Raw genomic sequence first — 17,605 nt, 5'->3', positions numbered from 1 at the left:
TAAAAATTTTTATTAAAAGAACATTATCAAGAAAGTGAAAAGACAACTTGCATATTTGCAAATCACAAGTTTCATAAGGATCTAGTATCCAGAACATATAAAGAACTCTTATAACTAAACAACGAAAAGATGAACTGCCCAGGTAAAAAGTGAGCAAAGGATTTTGAACAGAGATTTTTTTCCAAGAAGATATACAAATGGCCAAAAAGTACATGAAAAGATGCTCAACAGTATTAGTCTTTGGGGAATAGATAAATTTCTTGAGTGACACAAATTATATAATAGAAACAGATATTAGGAATAGCTCTATGTAAATTAAAGAAATAAAACTTTTAGGCAGAAACCCTCCCACAAAGAAAACCAGATCCAGATAGCTTCCTTGGTGGATTTTACCAAAAAAAAAAAAAAATTAAACAATAAATTGTACCAATTCTACACAAACAACTCTAAAGAAACTGAAGATAATGGAAACCTTCCTAAATCACTTTACAAAGCCAGCATATCCTGTTACCAAAAACAAAGACATTAAAGAAAAAAAACTATAGAACACCCTCGGTCATGAACACTGATGCAAAAATTCCTAAAATTTTAGCAAATCAAATTCACCAATATATAAAAATGATAATATACTATGACTACATGAGGTTTATCCCAGAAATGCACAGTTGATTTAATATATGAAAATCAACCAGTGAAATTCATCATTAAAAAATTTTTTAAATTATATCTTAATTGACAAAACACCATGTGAACAATTTTAAAGTCCAATCATGGTAAAGATTTTCAGTAAACTAAGACTAGAAAGAAATTTCCTCAATTTGATAACAAACATCTATGAAACATCTATAGCTAATATCATACTTAATGGTGAAGAGTAAATGCTTTTCTCCTGAGACTGGGAACAAGGAAAGACGTCAGCTCTCTTCACAACTCTCAACACTGTAGTAGTCCCGGCCATTGCAATACAAGGAGATAAAAAATAAAAAACATACAGACTGGAAAGAAAGAAATAATAATAGACCTAATAAGTGAGTTTATTAGCAAGGTTGTAGAATACAAGGTACATATACAGAAATCAACTGCACTGCTATATATTAGCAATAAACAGAAAAAAAACCATTGAATATACCATCAAACATATGAACTATAGATAAATTTCACAAAATAGATGCAAAGGCAAGAATCTAAATAAGTTGAGATATATATCATGTTCATGGAAATGCTCAATATCATTAAGATGTCAATTCTCCCCCAAATTAATCTATAAATTCAATGCAAACCCATTTTAAACCCAGATAGGCTTTAAAAAAATCTTTGTAGAAATTCAAAAGCTGATCCTGTAATTTATATGGAATACAAAGGATCTAAAATAGCCAAAATAGCTCGGAAAAAAACAACAAAGCTTACGGACGTGTACTTTCTGATTTCAATTTATTATAAATTGAAATTTATATATAAAAATTTATTATAATCAAGATAGAGTGGTACTGGTATAAAAACAGGCACAGAGATAAAGGAAACAGAATCAAGTTAGAAAGAAAACTCACATATTCATGGCCAATTCATTTTCAACAATGTTATTAAAGCAATTCAATGTAAAAAGAACAGTCTTAAACAACTGGTGCTGGAACAGTACATACCCACATGAAAAAAAAATCTCAACCATAACTCATAATACACACAAGTACAAAACCTAAAAAATCAAATCAAAAAAGTTTAGAAAACATGAATTAGACCTGTAACTAGTAAGGACATTGATCAGTAATTTAGTAATCTCCTAAGAAAATCCCTGGACCTTATGGCTTCATGGGTGAATTCTACCAAACACTTAAAGAACTAACCCCAAACCTTCTCAAACTCCAAACAACTGAAGAGGAGGGAATACATCCTAACTCATTCTATGGGGCCAGCATTACCCTGATACCAAAACCAGACAGAAACTAAAAGGAAAAAACTATAGACCAATATCCTTTATCAATATTAACGCAAAAACTCTCAACAAAATACTAGCAAAGCATATTAAAAGAATTATACACCATGACCAAGTAGGATTTATTCCTGGAAGGGTTCGAAATACGGAAACTGACCAATGTAATATAACATATTAACAGAATTAAAGAGGGAAAAAACATACAGTCTCAATTGATGCACAAGAAAACATTTGACAATTAAACATTTTTCATGACAAAAAACAACAAACTAGGAACAGAACAAACTCAAAAGCGATATATGAAAAAACCTCAACAAATATCATACTCAATGGTAAAAGACTGAGAGCTTTTACTCTGCTATTAGGAACAAGATAAAGATACCTGCTTTCACCACTTTTTTTTTTTTTACTGAGACGGAGTCTTGCTCTGTCACCCAGGCTGGAGTGCAGTGGCGCGATCTAGGCTCATTGCAAGCTCCACTTCCCGGGTTCACGCCATTCTCCTGCCTCAGCCTCCCAAGTAGCTGGGACTATAGGTGCCCACCACCACGCCCAGCTAATTTTTTGTATATTTAGTAGAGACGGGGTTTCACTGTGTCAGCCAGGATGGTCTCAATCTCCTGACCTCGTGATCTGCCCGCCTCGGCCTCCCAAAATGCTGTGATTACAGGTGTGAGCCACTGTGCCTGGCCGTTTTTACCGCTTCTATTTAAAGTAGCACTAGAAATTCAAGCCAGAAGAATTAGGAAAGTAAAAGAAATAGTGTCCAAATTTAGAAAATAGTAAGATTATCTTTGTTCACAGATGATATGAACTTATATGTAGAAAACACTTACAGATTCCACCAAACAAAAACTGTTAGAACTAATAAAAATTCAGTAAAGAAGCAGGATACAAAGTCAACATACAAAAATCAATTGCATTTCTATACACTAACAAGGAACAATCTGAAAAGGAGATTATGAAAACAATCCCATTAACAATAGCATCAAAAATAATAAAATACTTAGTAATTAACCAAGGAGGCAAAAGATACATACAATAAAAAGTACAAAACATTGTTGAAAAATTAAAGACAACACAAATAAATAAAAAATTATCCCATGATCATGAACCAGAACACTTAAAATTGTTAAGACATCAACAATACACAAAGTGATCTATAGATTCAATGCAATCTCTATCAAAATCCCAATGATGACTATGCAGGAACAGAAAAGTCCACCCTAAAATTCATATGGAATCTCAAGGGACCCCAAATAACCAAAACAATCTTTAAAAAGAACAACAAAATTGGATGACTCACACTTCCTAATTTCAAAACTTAAAACTACAAACATCAAAACAGTATAGTACTAGCACTAAAACAAACATACAGACCTATGGAATAGAACAGGGAACTAAGAAATAGACCCTCACAGATATAGTCAAATGATTTTTGACAAGGATGCTAAGACAATTTAATGGACAAAGAACAGTCTTTTCAGCAAATGGCAATGGGAAAACTCGACAGTCACATGCAAAAGAATCAAGCTAAACCTTTACCTAACTCTATATACTGAAATTAACTCAAAATGGATCAATTACCTAAACGTAAGATCTAAAGCTATAAAACTCTTAGAAGACACAGGATCAAAGTGTCACGACACTAGATTTTGCAATGACTTACTGGATATGACACCGAAGTCACAGGCAACAAAAGAAAAAACAGACAAACTGGACTTTGCGAAAATTAAAATATTTTGTGTGTCAAAAGATGTTACTGTCAAAGTAAAAATGCAACCCACAGAATGGGAGAAAACATTTGCAAATCATATCTTTGATTTAAAAACAAATTGATATCAAGAATATATGAAGAAGTCTTAAAACTCCACAACAAAAAAACAAACAACTCAATTCAAAAATGGGCAAATGACTTGAATAGACATTTCTCCAAAGAGGATATACAAATGGCCAATAAGCACATGAAAAGATGCTCAACACCACTAATCATTAGAGAAATGCAAATCAAAACTACAACGAGACACCAAATAACACACATTAGAATGACTACTATCACAAAAACAAAATGATGGAAGTTAGAGAGGATATGGAATAACTGGAACCCTTGTGCACTACTGATGGGAATGTAAAAATGTTGAACTACATGTAGAAAACAGCATGGTGATTCCTCAAAAAATTAAAAATAGAATTACCATAAGATCCAGACTTTCCAATTCTGGGTATATACCCAAAAGAATTCAAAGCAGGGACTCGAGAGTTATTTGTACATCCATATTTACAACAGCACTATTCACAATAGCTAAAGTGTAGTAATAACTCAAATGTCCATTGAGATACGAATGGATAAGCAAAATGTGGTATATACATACAATGGAAAATTACTCAGCCTGAAAAGGGATGGAAATTCTAACATATGCTATAACACTGAAGACCTAATGCTAAATGAAATAAGCCAGTCACAAAAAGATAAAATTATATCATATCATTCCATTTATAAGAGGCACTTAGAGTAGTCAAAATCATAGATCTAGAAAGTAGAATGATCATTGCCAGGGGCTGGTGGTGAGAATGAGGAGTTACTGTTTAATGAGCACAGAGTTTCAGTTTTACAAGATGAAAAAGACTAATGGAGATACATGGTGGTGATGACTGCATAACATGAATGCATTAAAACCACTGAACTGTATACTTAACAGATGATAAATATTACGTTTTTCCCACAAAAAAAGGAAAAAAAATTAAGACTCTATACACATATTTTAAAAATTACTGAAATTAAAATGTGTAACTGTGTCAAGTGCTGGTCAGAATATAGCACAACTAGAACTCCCATTCACTACTGGTAGGAATGGAAAACCATGTGTAAAACTTAAACATGAACCTATTGTAAGATGCTATACTAATCCACTCCTAGGTTTTCATAAAATAAAAATGAAAGTACACATCTGCACAAAGACATATACATGAATTGCCACAGCAGCTATATTTGTAATAGAAAAAAACTGGAAAGAAAACACATGTCCATCAACAAGTGACTGGGTTAACAAATTACGGTATTTCCATACGTAAAGAAATGGAAGGAATGACTCAGCAATGAAAAGGAAGGAATTATTCACACACACAACAGGATGAAGTTCCAAGTAACTATTATGAGGGAAAGCCAGAGAAAAGAATAGATAATGTATGATTCCACACACATAAGTTCTAGAAAATGCAAACATTTATACTGATAGAAAGCAGATCAGTAATTAGATAATAGAGTTGAATGAAGGAATGAATTACAAAGAGGAATTGTATATTATGTTCATTGTACTGATAGTTTCAAGGATATAATACATGTCAAAACTCATCAAATGGAATAAATTACATATGTGCTGCTTATTATCTATCAATTATACCTTTGTATAATAAAATAATAATAGATGGCTCACAGAATTATCAAAGGGATAAAATATTGCACCTCGTAAGTTTTAAATGAGCCTGTAAAATGCTGTTATCCTAGAACAGAATAAACACTGGATAAACATTATCTTCTATTACTATTATATAACAATTGAAAAAAGTACTTGGGTAATTAAGTTAACATTTAAAGCTCTTATGATATACCTTAGCTTCTTCTTCTTGTGCTTTTTTCACAATTGCTTGTAATTGCACTTCTCGCTTAAACTCAGCATGAAGTAATTTTTCTTCCATCATCCTGCGTCGTTGATCTAGTAATTCTTCCTTCCACTTCCGGACATCCTTCTCCTGCGTATAGTGAATTATCACATCCTTAATTTCAATATATACAATCATTTAAATGAAGTACTAATAAATAAATGGCTTATGAAATATAAACTCTAAGTGTGGAAAAATGTGCAGCAACATGACTAACAATTAAGGACGAGAACTATGAGGCCAGACTACCTAAATTCATAATCTACATTGGCCACTTACTAGCTGCATAATCTAGACAACTTTTTTAGCCTATGTCTCAGTTTCCTTATCTATAAACAGCAAATAAAAATAATAATATTACCTCACAGGATTATTTGAAGGTTCATAAAACTCTCAGAACAGTGGCTTAGATATGCCTCTACAGAAATATTTGCATTATTCTTGTACCGTTATCATGAGTATGTTTAAAATGAATATAGTGTATATTTAACCTTATAAACGTTAACATCTCTATGATGTAACCCACATTCAAGAAAAATAAGTAATTTTATCCTAGAAACTGAAAAATGATATCTAACAAATCACATTATTTGCATAAGAAACATTCTCTGAAGGAACAGAGAGGGTTTCACCTACAAAAAAATATAGACATAATAATTGCTACTTTATGTTGTTTTAAGAAATTAACCCTTAAAATTTTAATTCCTTAAAACAACCTCAAACAGAAGAAGTAAAAGCTTGTTCTGTGCTCTAGGAAATAAGATTCAGCACCATGAAAATAAATTATAGAAAATCAGAAGATGGGTCAATATGAGTGGAAAAAACCTAAAATTTTATTTGAGTTGTTTCTCTCAATAATTGTGTTGAACCATCCAAAAAAGTATGATACAAAAATAGCACTACACGAAGAGCCAGATGACATGTCCTTAAAGCCTCAGCTCTGCAAATTATTGGTTGTGTAACACTGGAAACAACACTTAGCCTCTCCTAGATTGTTTTTACATCTATAAAATGAGGTTCAGCACCTGCCTTGTGTACATCATAGAGTTATTGTGGTGATGTGATGACATCACTCATGTGAAACAGTGTTGAAAACAATAATCCATCATACAAATGGAAGATGAAAATTGCCATTAAAATTAATTTAAGAGATACCTACATTGATGAGAAAATAACCAGAACACATCTAAAGTCTTGTATACTTTCACTAATCAACGATTTTCTTGCATGAATACTTGGAGATCATGTTTAGATAAAAGAAAATATACTATAATTGTGCTGGTATTTAAAAACACAGTAAGAGAAGAATTGTGATTGTGTTAGAGCACTTCTCTTAAGCTAAAATTAAAATAATACATTGACTCTTGTAGAACTCCACAAGAGACTGCTTTTCATATCTAATCTATTCAGCTACATGACAAATTATTGAGATTCAAGTAAAAATAAAACTCAAATAATTTTCTTATAGTCCTAGTCAACTTTACACTGTACTCAACAGAATCTTGCACTACCTAATGTATTTTTATGAACATTCAAATTATGTGGTCCAACTATTTCTCCCAAATTTAAACTACACAGTAAAAGCAATCCAAATAATATGCTTAACCTATGACTATTTATACTCTTTTCTAATACCAGAAGGTAACAAAAGAGTTCACCTGTAATTACAATATAATGGCCATACATCTTTCATCATGCTGTGTTAGGTACCTGTAGTATGGAGCCTCTGAGATGGTGCCTAGTGATCTAAGCCACCTGGTTTTAAGATCCTTATGTAATCTCCTCCCATATTGTATCAGAACTGTGACCAAAAGAATACAGCAAAAGCAATGCTATAAAACTCAGCACAACTTCCTTTTATTAACTCTCTTAGGTACTTTTTCCTTTCTCTCCCCGACTCTCTCTCTCTGATTTTCTATGGAGAAACCACTGGCCATGTCATGAAGACACTTGGGCTGTAGAAAGGTATACTTGGCAAGAAACTGAGGTTTCTGGCCCACAGCCAAAGGGGAACAAAAGCCAGCAAATAACCGCACAAATGAGTATGGAAGTGGATCCTCCAGACCCAGATGACTATGACCTGACTGATAGCTTGACTAAAAATTCATCAGGCTGGAAGCAGTGGCTCACGCCTGTTATCCCAGTACTTGGGAGGCAGATCACTTCCGGTCAGAAGTTCGAGACCAGTCTGGCCAACATGGTGAAATCTCGTCTCTACCAAAAATACAAAAAATTAGCCAGGTGTGGTGGTGCATGCCTGTAATCCCAGATCCTCAAGAGGCTGAGACAGGAGTATCACTTGAACTCGGGAGGTGGAGGCTGCAGTGAGCCGAGATTGTGCCATGGCACTCCAGCCTAGGCGACAGAGCCAGACTCCATCTCGAAAAAAAAAAAAAAAAATCATCAGAGACCCAGAGCAAGAATGATGGCCAGGTATGATGGCTCACACCTGGAATTCCAGTGCTTTAGAAGGCCAAGGTAGAAGGACTGCTTGATGCCAGGAGTTCAAGACCAGTCTGGGCAACATGGCAAGACCCTGTCTCTACAAAAAAATTAAAAATTTAACCAGGCACGATGGCATGTGCCTGTAATCTTGGTTACTCAAGAGGTTGAGGCAGGAGAATGGCTTCAGCCCAGAAGTTCTAGGCTGCAGTGAGCTATGCTGCATCACCGCATCCCATCCTGGGTGACAGAGCAAGTCCCTGGCTCCAAATAAAACAATAAAAGAATCACTATGCAATTCCTGGTTGCCTTTTTCACAGAAATAGTGACCTGATAAATGTTTGCTGTTTTAAGCTAACTTTTTCCGTTATTTGTCATACAGCATAGATAACACAGTACTCAGTTATAAGAGTGACTGTATATTAAGCAACATCCATCCTAGCACCATGTTACTGTTTTACATACTTGCCTCATTTAAGCATCACAACAGGTTAATAACTACAATTGTCATTTTTCAGAAAAAGAAACTGAAATACAATAATGTTAAGTAACTTGCTCAGGGAATCATAGCTTATTATATGACAAAATCAGGATTTAAACTTGGTTGGCTATCTCCAGAGCCCATGTTATTTCCACTTACCACACTGATCAATAGTTATTCTGCTCTAAATACACAGACTCTCTTCTGCAAATATAATTAGTGCTTATCCAAACTTGATCATCTTTCCCTGATGTTGAAAATAATGGTTTTTCTCTTCTAATCAGTTTACATCCCATTACATTCATAGATTTTCTAATGAAGGAATATCTTTGAATTCCAAGAATAAACTCAAAGTTTCCTATGTTTTCAGGTATTTTGTTTTTTGTTAACTACAGTCATGATGCTGTACATTACATCATCAGAAATTATTAATCTTGCATAAGTCAAACTTTTGTACCCTTTGACCAATGCCACTCTATCTCCCCTCTCTGCTTCTATGAATGTGACTTTTTCATATTCCACACAGAAGTGAGATCATGCAGCATTTCTCTGTCTCTTTTCACTTAGCTTAATATCTCTAGCTCCATCCACGTTGTCACAAATGTTAAAATTTCATTCTTTTTAAGGCTAGATAATATTGTTTTTATATGTATATACACACATATATATATATGAACACACACACACAAAATATATACCATATTTTTTTCATTCGTCAGCAGACACTCAGGTTGTTTCCATATCTTGGCTATTATGAATAATGTTACAGTGAACATGGGTGCACAGATATCTCTTCTTGATCCAGATTTCAATTCCTTTGTATATATACCCAGAAGAAGAACCGCTGATCATATGATAGGCTCTATTTTAATTTTTTGAGGAAATTCCATATTGCTTACTATAATGGTTATACAAATTTACATTCCTACCAACAGCATACAAGGATCCCATTTTCTCCACATCCTCCCCAATACGTGCCTCCTGTCATTTTGAGAATAGCCATCCTAACAAGCATCAGGTGATACTTCACTCAAGTCCGATTTCCATTTCCCTGATCATTATAGATGCCGAGGACCTTTCCATGTACCTGTTAGCCTTTTGGATTTCTCCTTTTGAGAAGTGTCTCTTTAAGTCCTTTGCCCATTTTTGAGTCAGGCTGTTTTCTTGCCATTGAGTTGTGTGAGTACTTCAAATATTTTGGATATTAATGTCTTATTTGATATATTTTTTACAAATATTTTTCTCATTCCATAGCTGTCTTTTCATTTTGATAATTTTTTCATTTGCTGTACAGGTTTTTAATTTAATTCCACAAGTCTAATTTTGCTTTTGTTGCCTGTGTTTTTCTGTCATATTCAAACAATTATCACCAAGATCAATGTCAAGGTTTTTCCGAAAGTTTTCTTCTAAAAGTTGTATGGTTTCAGATCTTAGCCTTTAATCCATTTTGGGTTGATTTTTGTGTATGGTGTAAGATAAGCGTCCAATTTCATTCTTTTGCATGTGGATACCCAGAATTCCCAACATCCTTTGTTGAAAAGATTATGCTTTCCCCATTGTAGGTTCTCAGCATTGTAGGTTCTCAGACCAGTTGCCCATAATTGCATAGGTTTATTTCTGGGTTTTCTATTAAGTTTCATTGGTCTGTGTGTATGTTTGTATGCTAGTGCCAAATTGTTTGATTACTATACTTTTATAACAAAATTTGAAGTTAGAAAGTATTATGACTATAGCCTTTGCTCTTCTTGCTGAAGATTACTTTCGATCTTTGGGGTCTTTTGGAGCTTCACATGAATTTTAGGACTGTTTCTCTATTTCTCTAAAAACAAATGGTTGGGGTTCTGATAGAGATTGCACTGAAACTGTAGATCACTTAAGGCTGTATGGACATTATAATAATATTAATACTTCTAATCCACGAACTCGGATGTCTATTTACTTGCTGCTTTAAATTTTTTTTTCATAAACTTATAATTTTCACTACACAAGTGATTCAACTCCCTGCTTAAGTTAATTCCTAAGTATTTTATTCTTTTTGTTGCTAATATAAGGAAAACTGTATCCTTAATTTCTCTCTCATATAGATCATAGTGTATGAAAACCCCACTGATTCCTAAGCATGTTGATTTTGTATCTCTAAACATTACTGAATTCATATATTATTTCTCCAAGTTTTCTGTGGAATCTTTAAGGTTTTCCATATTTATGATGTTATCTACAAATAGATAATTTTACTTCTTTCCCTTCCCATATAATGCATTCATTTCTTCTTCTTGCCTGACTGCTTTTCCCAGTATTTCCAGTACTACGTTGGAGAGAAATGGTAAAAGTGGGGATACTTGCCTTTTACCAAATCTTAGAGAAAAAGCTTTCAGTTTTTCCCAATTATGATGTTAACTGTGGGTTGTTCATATATGGGCTGTCTTAGTCTGTTCTGTGCTGCTATAACAGAAAATCAGAAACTAGGTAATTTATTAAGAAAAGAAATGTATTTATCATATAATAGTTCTGGAGACTGGAAGTCCAATAACGAGGTGGTGGCATCTGATTAGGTTCTTCTTATGAAATCAACCCCGGAGGAAAGCAACAGGGTAAGAGAGGGCAAAGGGTGGCAGGGGCACTATGGGGAGCTGAATCCAACCTTTTATAAGGCACCCACTCCTGCAATAAGGACCCACTTCCACAATAATGGTATCAATCCATTCATAAGAGCAGAGCCAATATAACCTAATCTCCTCCTAAAGAACCCACCTCTTAATATGGTTACAATAGTAATTAAACTTCAATATGTGTTTTGGAGGGGATAAACATTAAAACAACAGCATTGGCCTATATTGTATTGAGAAAAGTTCCTTCTATACCTATTATGTTGAGAGTTTTTTTCATGAAAGGATATTGAACTTTGTCAAGTGTTTATCCTGCATCTATTGAGATATTAGTGTTTTTTTGTCTTTCACTGTATTAATACAGTATACTGCATTTATAGATTTTAGTATATTTCACTATACTTACATTCCAGAGATAAATCCCACTCAATCATGGTATGACTGTTAATATATTCTTGAATTTGGTTTGCTAGTATTTTAAAGAGGATTTCTGCATCTATGTTTATCTGGAATATTGGCCTGTAGTTCTCCCCTTTCTTGTGTTTCTGTCTAGATTTGGAATCAGAGTGATGCAGGTCTCATAACACAAGTTTGGGCGGTGTAAGAGACAGGAAAAACTAAATTGTTTTTCCTACTCTCACATACAACACAATAACAATTCTCTTCACCCAGATTTTTATGGGGTTTTTCTCATACTGACCACTTCCCTGACGCCACCTAGCTGCCATATAATTCAATCCAATTCTGACATTATCTACCTGGTCCCACAGATAAGGGCTCAGTCCCACAAGACTGCCCCCACAACTTCAGATGCTAATCACAAGTCCCAAGTTCTGACCCATACTTCTGACAAACCAGCTATAAATTTGGGATTCTCACAACTGTCTCCTCAAGTTTGATTCATTTGCTAGAGTGGCCCATAGAACTCAAGGAAACACTTTTACTTACTATTGCCAATTTATTACAAAGGAACTTTTAAAGGATGCAGATAAACAGCTAGATGGAAAAGACGCCTAGGGCAAAGTGTGAAGAAGGGACATGAAACTTACATGCCCTCTCCAGGTGTGCCACCTTTCAGGTACCTCCACATGTTTAACAACCCAGAAACTCCCCAAACTCTGTTCTTGGGATTTTTAATGGAAACTTCGTTACAGAGGCATGATTTATTAAATCACTGGCTTTGGCAATCAACCGAACCTGGAGGTCCAAGTTCTGGTAGCCAGCACCAATTTTGAGGCTATCCAGGACACTACCAAGAGTAGCGTCATTACAACAAAAGATGCTCCTATCACTCAGCAAAGCCCAAGACATTTAGGAACTCTGTTTCAGATGCTCTTATCACTCAAGAAATTACAAAGATCACAGAAATTATCTGTTGGGAACCAGGGTCAAAGATAACATATTGGAAAAACAGTATTATCCTAGTGCTTCTATCTACCAGAGTTTTAGGAGCTCTAAGTCAGGAACCAGGGGCAGAGACCAATATAATATTTCTTATTTCACAAAAGTGTTCCCTCTTCTATTTTTCAGAAAAGTTCAAGAAAGGCTGGTACTACTTCTCCTTTAAATGTTTCATAGAATTCATCAGTGAAGTCATCTGGCCCTAGGCTTTTTTTGTTGGTTTTTTGATTGAGTAATTCAATCTCTGTATTTGTTATTGGTCTGTTTAGGCTCTTTATTTCTTCTTGATTCAGTCATGTTGGGTTGTATATTTCTAGGAATTTATCCACTTCTTCCAGGGTTATCCAATCTGGTGCCATAAATTATTGATAATAGTTCTTTATGATCCTTTTTGTTTCTCTGTTATCCATTGTAATGACTCTACTTTCGTTTCTAATTTATCTAAGTCTTTTTTTTCTTAGACTAGCTAAGAGTTTGATTTTTTTTTATCTTTCCACAAAACCAAGCCTGTTTTGTTGATTTTTTCCCCATTGTTTTTCTCTTTTGCATTTAATTTTTTTGTACTCTAATCATTATTTCTTTCCATATAGTAACTTTGGGGTTAGTTTGTTTTTTCTTTTTCTAGTTCTGTGAGTTAGAAAACTAGGTTAAGTGAGATCTTTCTTCTCTTCTAATTTAGGCATGTATTACTATAATCTTCCCTCAGAGTCTTGTTTTGCTACATCTCACAAATTTTAGTGAGTTATATTTGTTTTCATTTGCTTCAAGGTATTATTTAAATTCCCCTTTATTTCCTCTTTTACCAAATAGTTGTTCAACTGTATGTTTAGTTTTCACATTTTTGCTAATTTTCCCATTTTCTGTTATTGATTTCTAGATTCATTCCACCATGGTCTAAAAGATATTGGTATGATTTCCATCTTCTTAAATTTCTAAATACTAGTGTTGTGACCTAACACATGATCTATTCTGAAGAATGTTTCATGTGCACTTGAGAAGAATGAGTATTCTGCTGATTTGGAGGTAGAAAATCCTGTATATATTTCTTGGGCACATTTAGTGTACAGTGTTGTAAGTCAGGTGTTTCATTATTGATTTTCTACCTGAATGTTCCAACCATTATTGACAGTGGAACACTGAAGTCTCCTACTATTATTTTATTGCTACCATTTTCTCCCTTCATATTGTATTTGTTTTATATATTTATAAGATTGCTGGGTGCAAATATATTTAAATTGTTGTATCCTTCTGTTAAACTGACTCTTTTGTCATTATTTAATGGCCTTCTTCCTCTCTAGGGACAGTTCTTGTCCTAAAGTCTGTTTTGTCTAAGTTTAGCCACTTCTGCTCTCTTTTGGTTATAATTTACATAGAATAAGATATTCCTTCGTGTTCAGCCAAGTCTGTTCAAAGCAGCATATGGTTGGGTATTTTTTCTTTAATTCATTGAGTCACTCTATGCCCTTTGGGGAGTTTAATCCATTTATACTTGAAGTAATTATTAACAGTAAGTACAGATTTATTACTGCCATTTTGCTACTTATTTTCTGCTTGTTTTGCAGGCTTTTGTTCCTTACTCTATTGCTGTCTTCATTTGTTATTTGATTGTGGGGTTTTTTTTTCTAATGGTTTGGTTTGATTTCTCTTTAGCATTTGTGTATTTACAATAGGTTTGCCTTTGTGGTTACAATTGTCTACTTTAATTTGGTAACAACGTAAATTCAATGGCCTACAAAACTCTACACTTTTACCTACCCGTACACTATGTGTTTTTGAAGTCAGAGTTTACTACTTTTCATACTGTAAATCCAATATCAATTTTCTGTCATTATACTTATTTTTAATACCTTTTTGTCTTTTAAGTCCTCTCCCCCACCCTACCTTAGTAACAGGATGCTGCTCTGTTTCCCAGGCTGCAGTGCAATGGGGCAATCCTAGCTCACTGCAGCCTCAAACTCCCAGGTTCAAGTGATCCTTCTGCCTCGGTTTCACAGGTAGCTGAGACTACAGGTGCCTACCACCATAACTGATAATTTTTTTGTTCTTCCTTCTTTTTGTAGAGATGAGGTCTTGCTACATTGTTCAGGCTGGTGTGAGACACCTGGCCTCATGTGATTTTCCCACCCCAGCCTCCTAAAGCAGTGGGATTACGAGTGTGAGTCACCACACCCAGCCTTCTTTAAAGTTTTATATTGGGGTTGCAGTTATTTCTGTACCACCCTTAACAGTATTATGTTATTCTATATTTGACTGTACATTTACCCCTGAGCTTTACATACTTTCTTTCATACGTTTTTACATTGGTGTTTATCATTTTTCTATTCCATTTTAAGAACTCCATTAGCATTTCTTCTCAGGCAAGCCTAGTGATGACAAACTCCCTCAATTTTCATGTGTCTGGGAAAGACTTTATCTCCTTTCATTTTTAAGGATAGCTTTCCAGGGTATAATAATCATGGCTGGTCAGGTTCCCCCCCACCCCCGTACTTTGAATATATCATCCCATTATCTCCTAGCCTGGAATATACATGTTGAGAAATTCACTGATCATTTAGCGGGGGTAGAGGCCGGCTTCCCTTGTATGAGATGAGTTGCCTTTCTCAGGCAGCTTTCAAAATTCTATCTTTGAGTTTTGACAATTATAATAAGTCTTGATGTAGACTTCTTTAACTGTTGTGGGGTTCTGTGAGCCTGAGTCTGGATATCTCTTTTGCTCTCCGTATTTAGGAAGTTTTGGGTTATTTCTTTTAAAAAAGAAAAAAGGTTTCTGCCTGCTTCTCTTCAATCCCTATAATGCATATATTCATTCAATTCTAGTGTCCCATAAGTTCCAGAGACTTTCTTCATTTTTTTCATTCTTTCTTTCCTCTTACTGGGTAATTCCAAATGACCTGTTTTCAAGTTCTCTTGATTCTTTCCTCTGCTTCACTAAGTCTGCTGCTGAAGCTCTCTACTGCACTTTCTAGTTTCTTCAGCGTATTTTTGACCTCTAGAATTTCTGTTTGGTTCTTTCTCATGGCTTCACTTTCTTGATGTTCTCATTTTGTTTTTATGTTGTTTTCCTGATTTTGTTACATTATTTATCTGTGTTCTCTTACAGTTCACTGACCTTCAACAGTTATTTTGAATATTTTATCAGGGACTTCATGGATCTTCATTTGTTTGGATTGCTTGCTGGATATTCATTGTATTCTCTTGGTGGTGTCAAGTTTTCCTGATTTTTCATGTTCCTTGTATCCTTGCATTGCTGTCTGTGCACTTAAAGAAGTAGTCACATTCTCCAGTTTTTATGGACTGGCTTCAGAAAGGATAGCCAATTACTCAGATGGGAGCACTGCCTTGGGGGGAATGCAGGAGTATATTATTGCACTAAGCCTAGTGGCACACAGAGTGCCAAAGTGCAGGCAAGTACAACAACTCCTGGTTTATATGTATGCACTGGTGTGGCAGCTCAGGGAGCTACAGTTGGCAATATCAGTAACAGGGCAGTCCTCAGCTCCAAAAGCTACAGGGTGTAGGCAGTGGCTGCCAGCAGCACCTCTGTGTTAAGAAGTGAGCACTCCCGGGTAAGTGGGAGCCAAGGCAGGTGGTGGCAGAGGCCAGGTGGAGTTTGGTTGCAGGCATACATGTGGCAGTGGGGGCCATGGCCAGCTGTGGCCATGTGTGTGCATGGCTATTTGGCCCGCTGCATATGGACATGGATTGACAACAACTGTGGGACAGGGCGGTAGCTTGCATTCCTCCAGCTGAAGGGGTTGGCTGCAGACATATAAACAGAAGTAAAAACCAGAGCCAAGAGCAAGGACCAGGGCTGGCCATGGGCAAACACACTACAAACTGATAGTCTTAGGCTCCAAATTGTCTACCAGGTCATTCTGCTCTTTAGACAAACCTCTCCAAGGAAACCCTCCAATGAAAATGGCAAAAGACAAGTAGAGCTTTAATAATCCATGCTAACCCTGCAAAATATCAATTTACTAGATAATTTGAAAATGATGATTTGTTTATAGTTAACCTTCTTGGATTCAATAGATTAAAATGCCTTTGTTTCCTAGCAAATCTAATTATTTTATGGTTATTTTAGCTTCTCTCAGACCAGAAGTAGAGTTGAAAATAAGCCCACTAACTTCAGACTATCATAATTTCCTAAAAAATGAAAACTCACCCTTTCTAACAATTTCTGAAGCTTTAATGTTTTCTCTTCACGTAACTTTTCCCTTAGCTGCTGTGCTTTCATTTGTTTTTCTTCATGTTTCTTCTTAGATTCTGCAATTGTTCTATTAATACAAACAAATGGACAAGAGACATGAAATGTTTACATGATAAGGCCAGAAAAAGTGTTCTTTAGACTTCATAGTTCTTAAAGTATGCAAAACTAATTTTGGCCCAACACTTCAGGAAAGCTTTGTTACTTTTCAATGGATCTGAAACTGTCCTGAAGTAATGTGCCCAAAAATGCCATGTAGCATTTTTATTTAACAATCAAGAGTGGCTAGTTTTCTTCCTGTGAACCACTTCAAATTAATTTTCAAATGCCAGACCTTTTACGAGAGGGTGAAGAAAGTTTTTCATGCATGTGAATTCCATGCCCTGGAGGTCTAGCAGGTTCTTCTTCTACAATGTCCCCCCAGGATGTATTTTGGCGCCAAGACTCACGAGCTGTTTAGAAAAAAATACTATCATTGTTTAACCACATAGGTCTATAAAACATTTGAGAACAAACTTTTGAACACTGTACTAACACAGCCAATATGCATATACACAATACCTTCATAGTCTGCAAGGACATCGTTCCAGTCCATGGACATACCACAGAAAGATACACTCCCACTGCCCATGCTGGCCTAAAATGTAATAAGGGAAGCTGAAAATCAAATCTTTGAACACAATTACAACTTTAGAAAATGAACCACACATGAAAATTTCCTACCTATTGTTAATATATTCCATTTAACCAACAGTTAAAAACCAGGAAAACGGTACCTACCAGTACACTCATAATAATTACCAAGTTAAAATACACAGCCTATTCATATTAAGAGCCTAGCAGCCATTAACAGCAGAGACAAATGAAGTAAATTTAAG

The 17,605-nt window shown here is 35.0% G+C and overlaps 1 protein-coding gene across 11 annotated transcripts in view; it reads right to left on the bottom strand.

Annotated features, from left to right (window-relative positions):
• The window catches only part of LOC105491013 (S-phase cyclin A associated protein in the ER), a 560,926-nt gene that overhangs the window by 396,915 nt on the left and 146,406 nt on the right, over nt 1–17,605 (bottom strand). For all 11 annotated transcript variants that reach the window (XM_071100885.1, XM_071100886.1, XM_071100887.1 and 8 more), the window contains 4 exons: nt 17,289–17,364; nt 17,062–17,179; nt 16,686–16,797; nt 5,540–5,680 (listed from right to left, as the gene is read on the bottom strand). In XM_071100885.1, coding sequence (XP_070956986.1) covers nt 5,540–5,680; nt 16,686–16,797; nt 17,062–17,179; nt 17,289–17,364 — 447 coding nt within the window. The remainder of the gene's footprint in view (nt 1–5,539; nt 5,681–16,685; nt 16,798–17,061; nt 17,180–17,288; nt 17,365–17,605) is intronic.

This window comes from Macaca nemestrina, chromosome 7 (genome assembly GCF_043159975.1).
Source record: "Macaca nemestrina isolate mMacNem1 chromosome 7, mMacNem.hap1, whole genome shotgun sequence".
In the NCBI taxonomy this organism is placed as follows: domain Eukaryota; kingdom Metazoa; phylum Chordata; class Mammalia; order Primates; family Cercopithecidae; genus Macaca; species Macaca nemestrina.
Note: the sequence above shows the minus strand (reverse complement) of the source record. Positions and strands in the feature narration are given on the sequence as shown.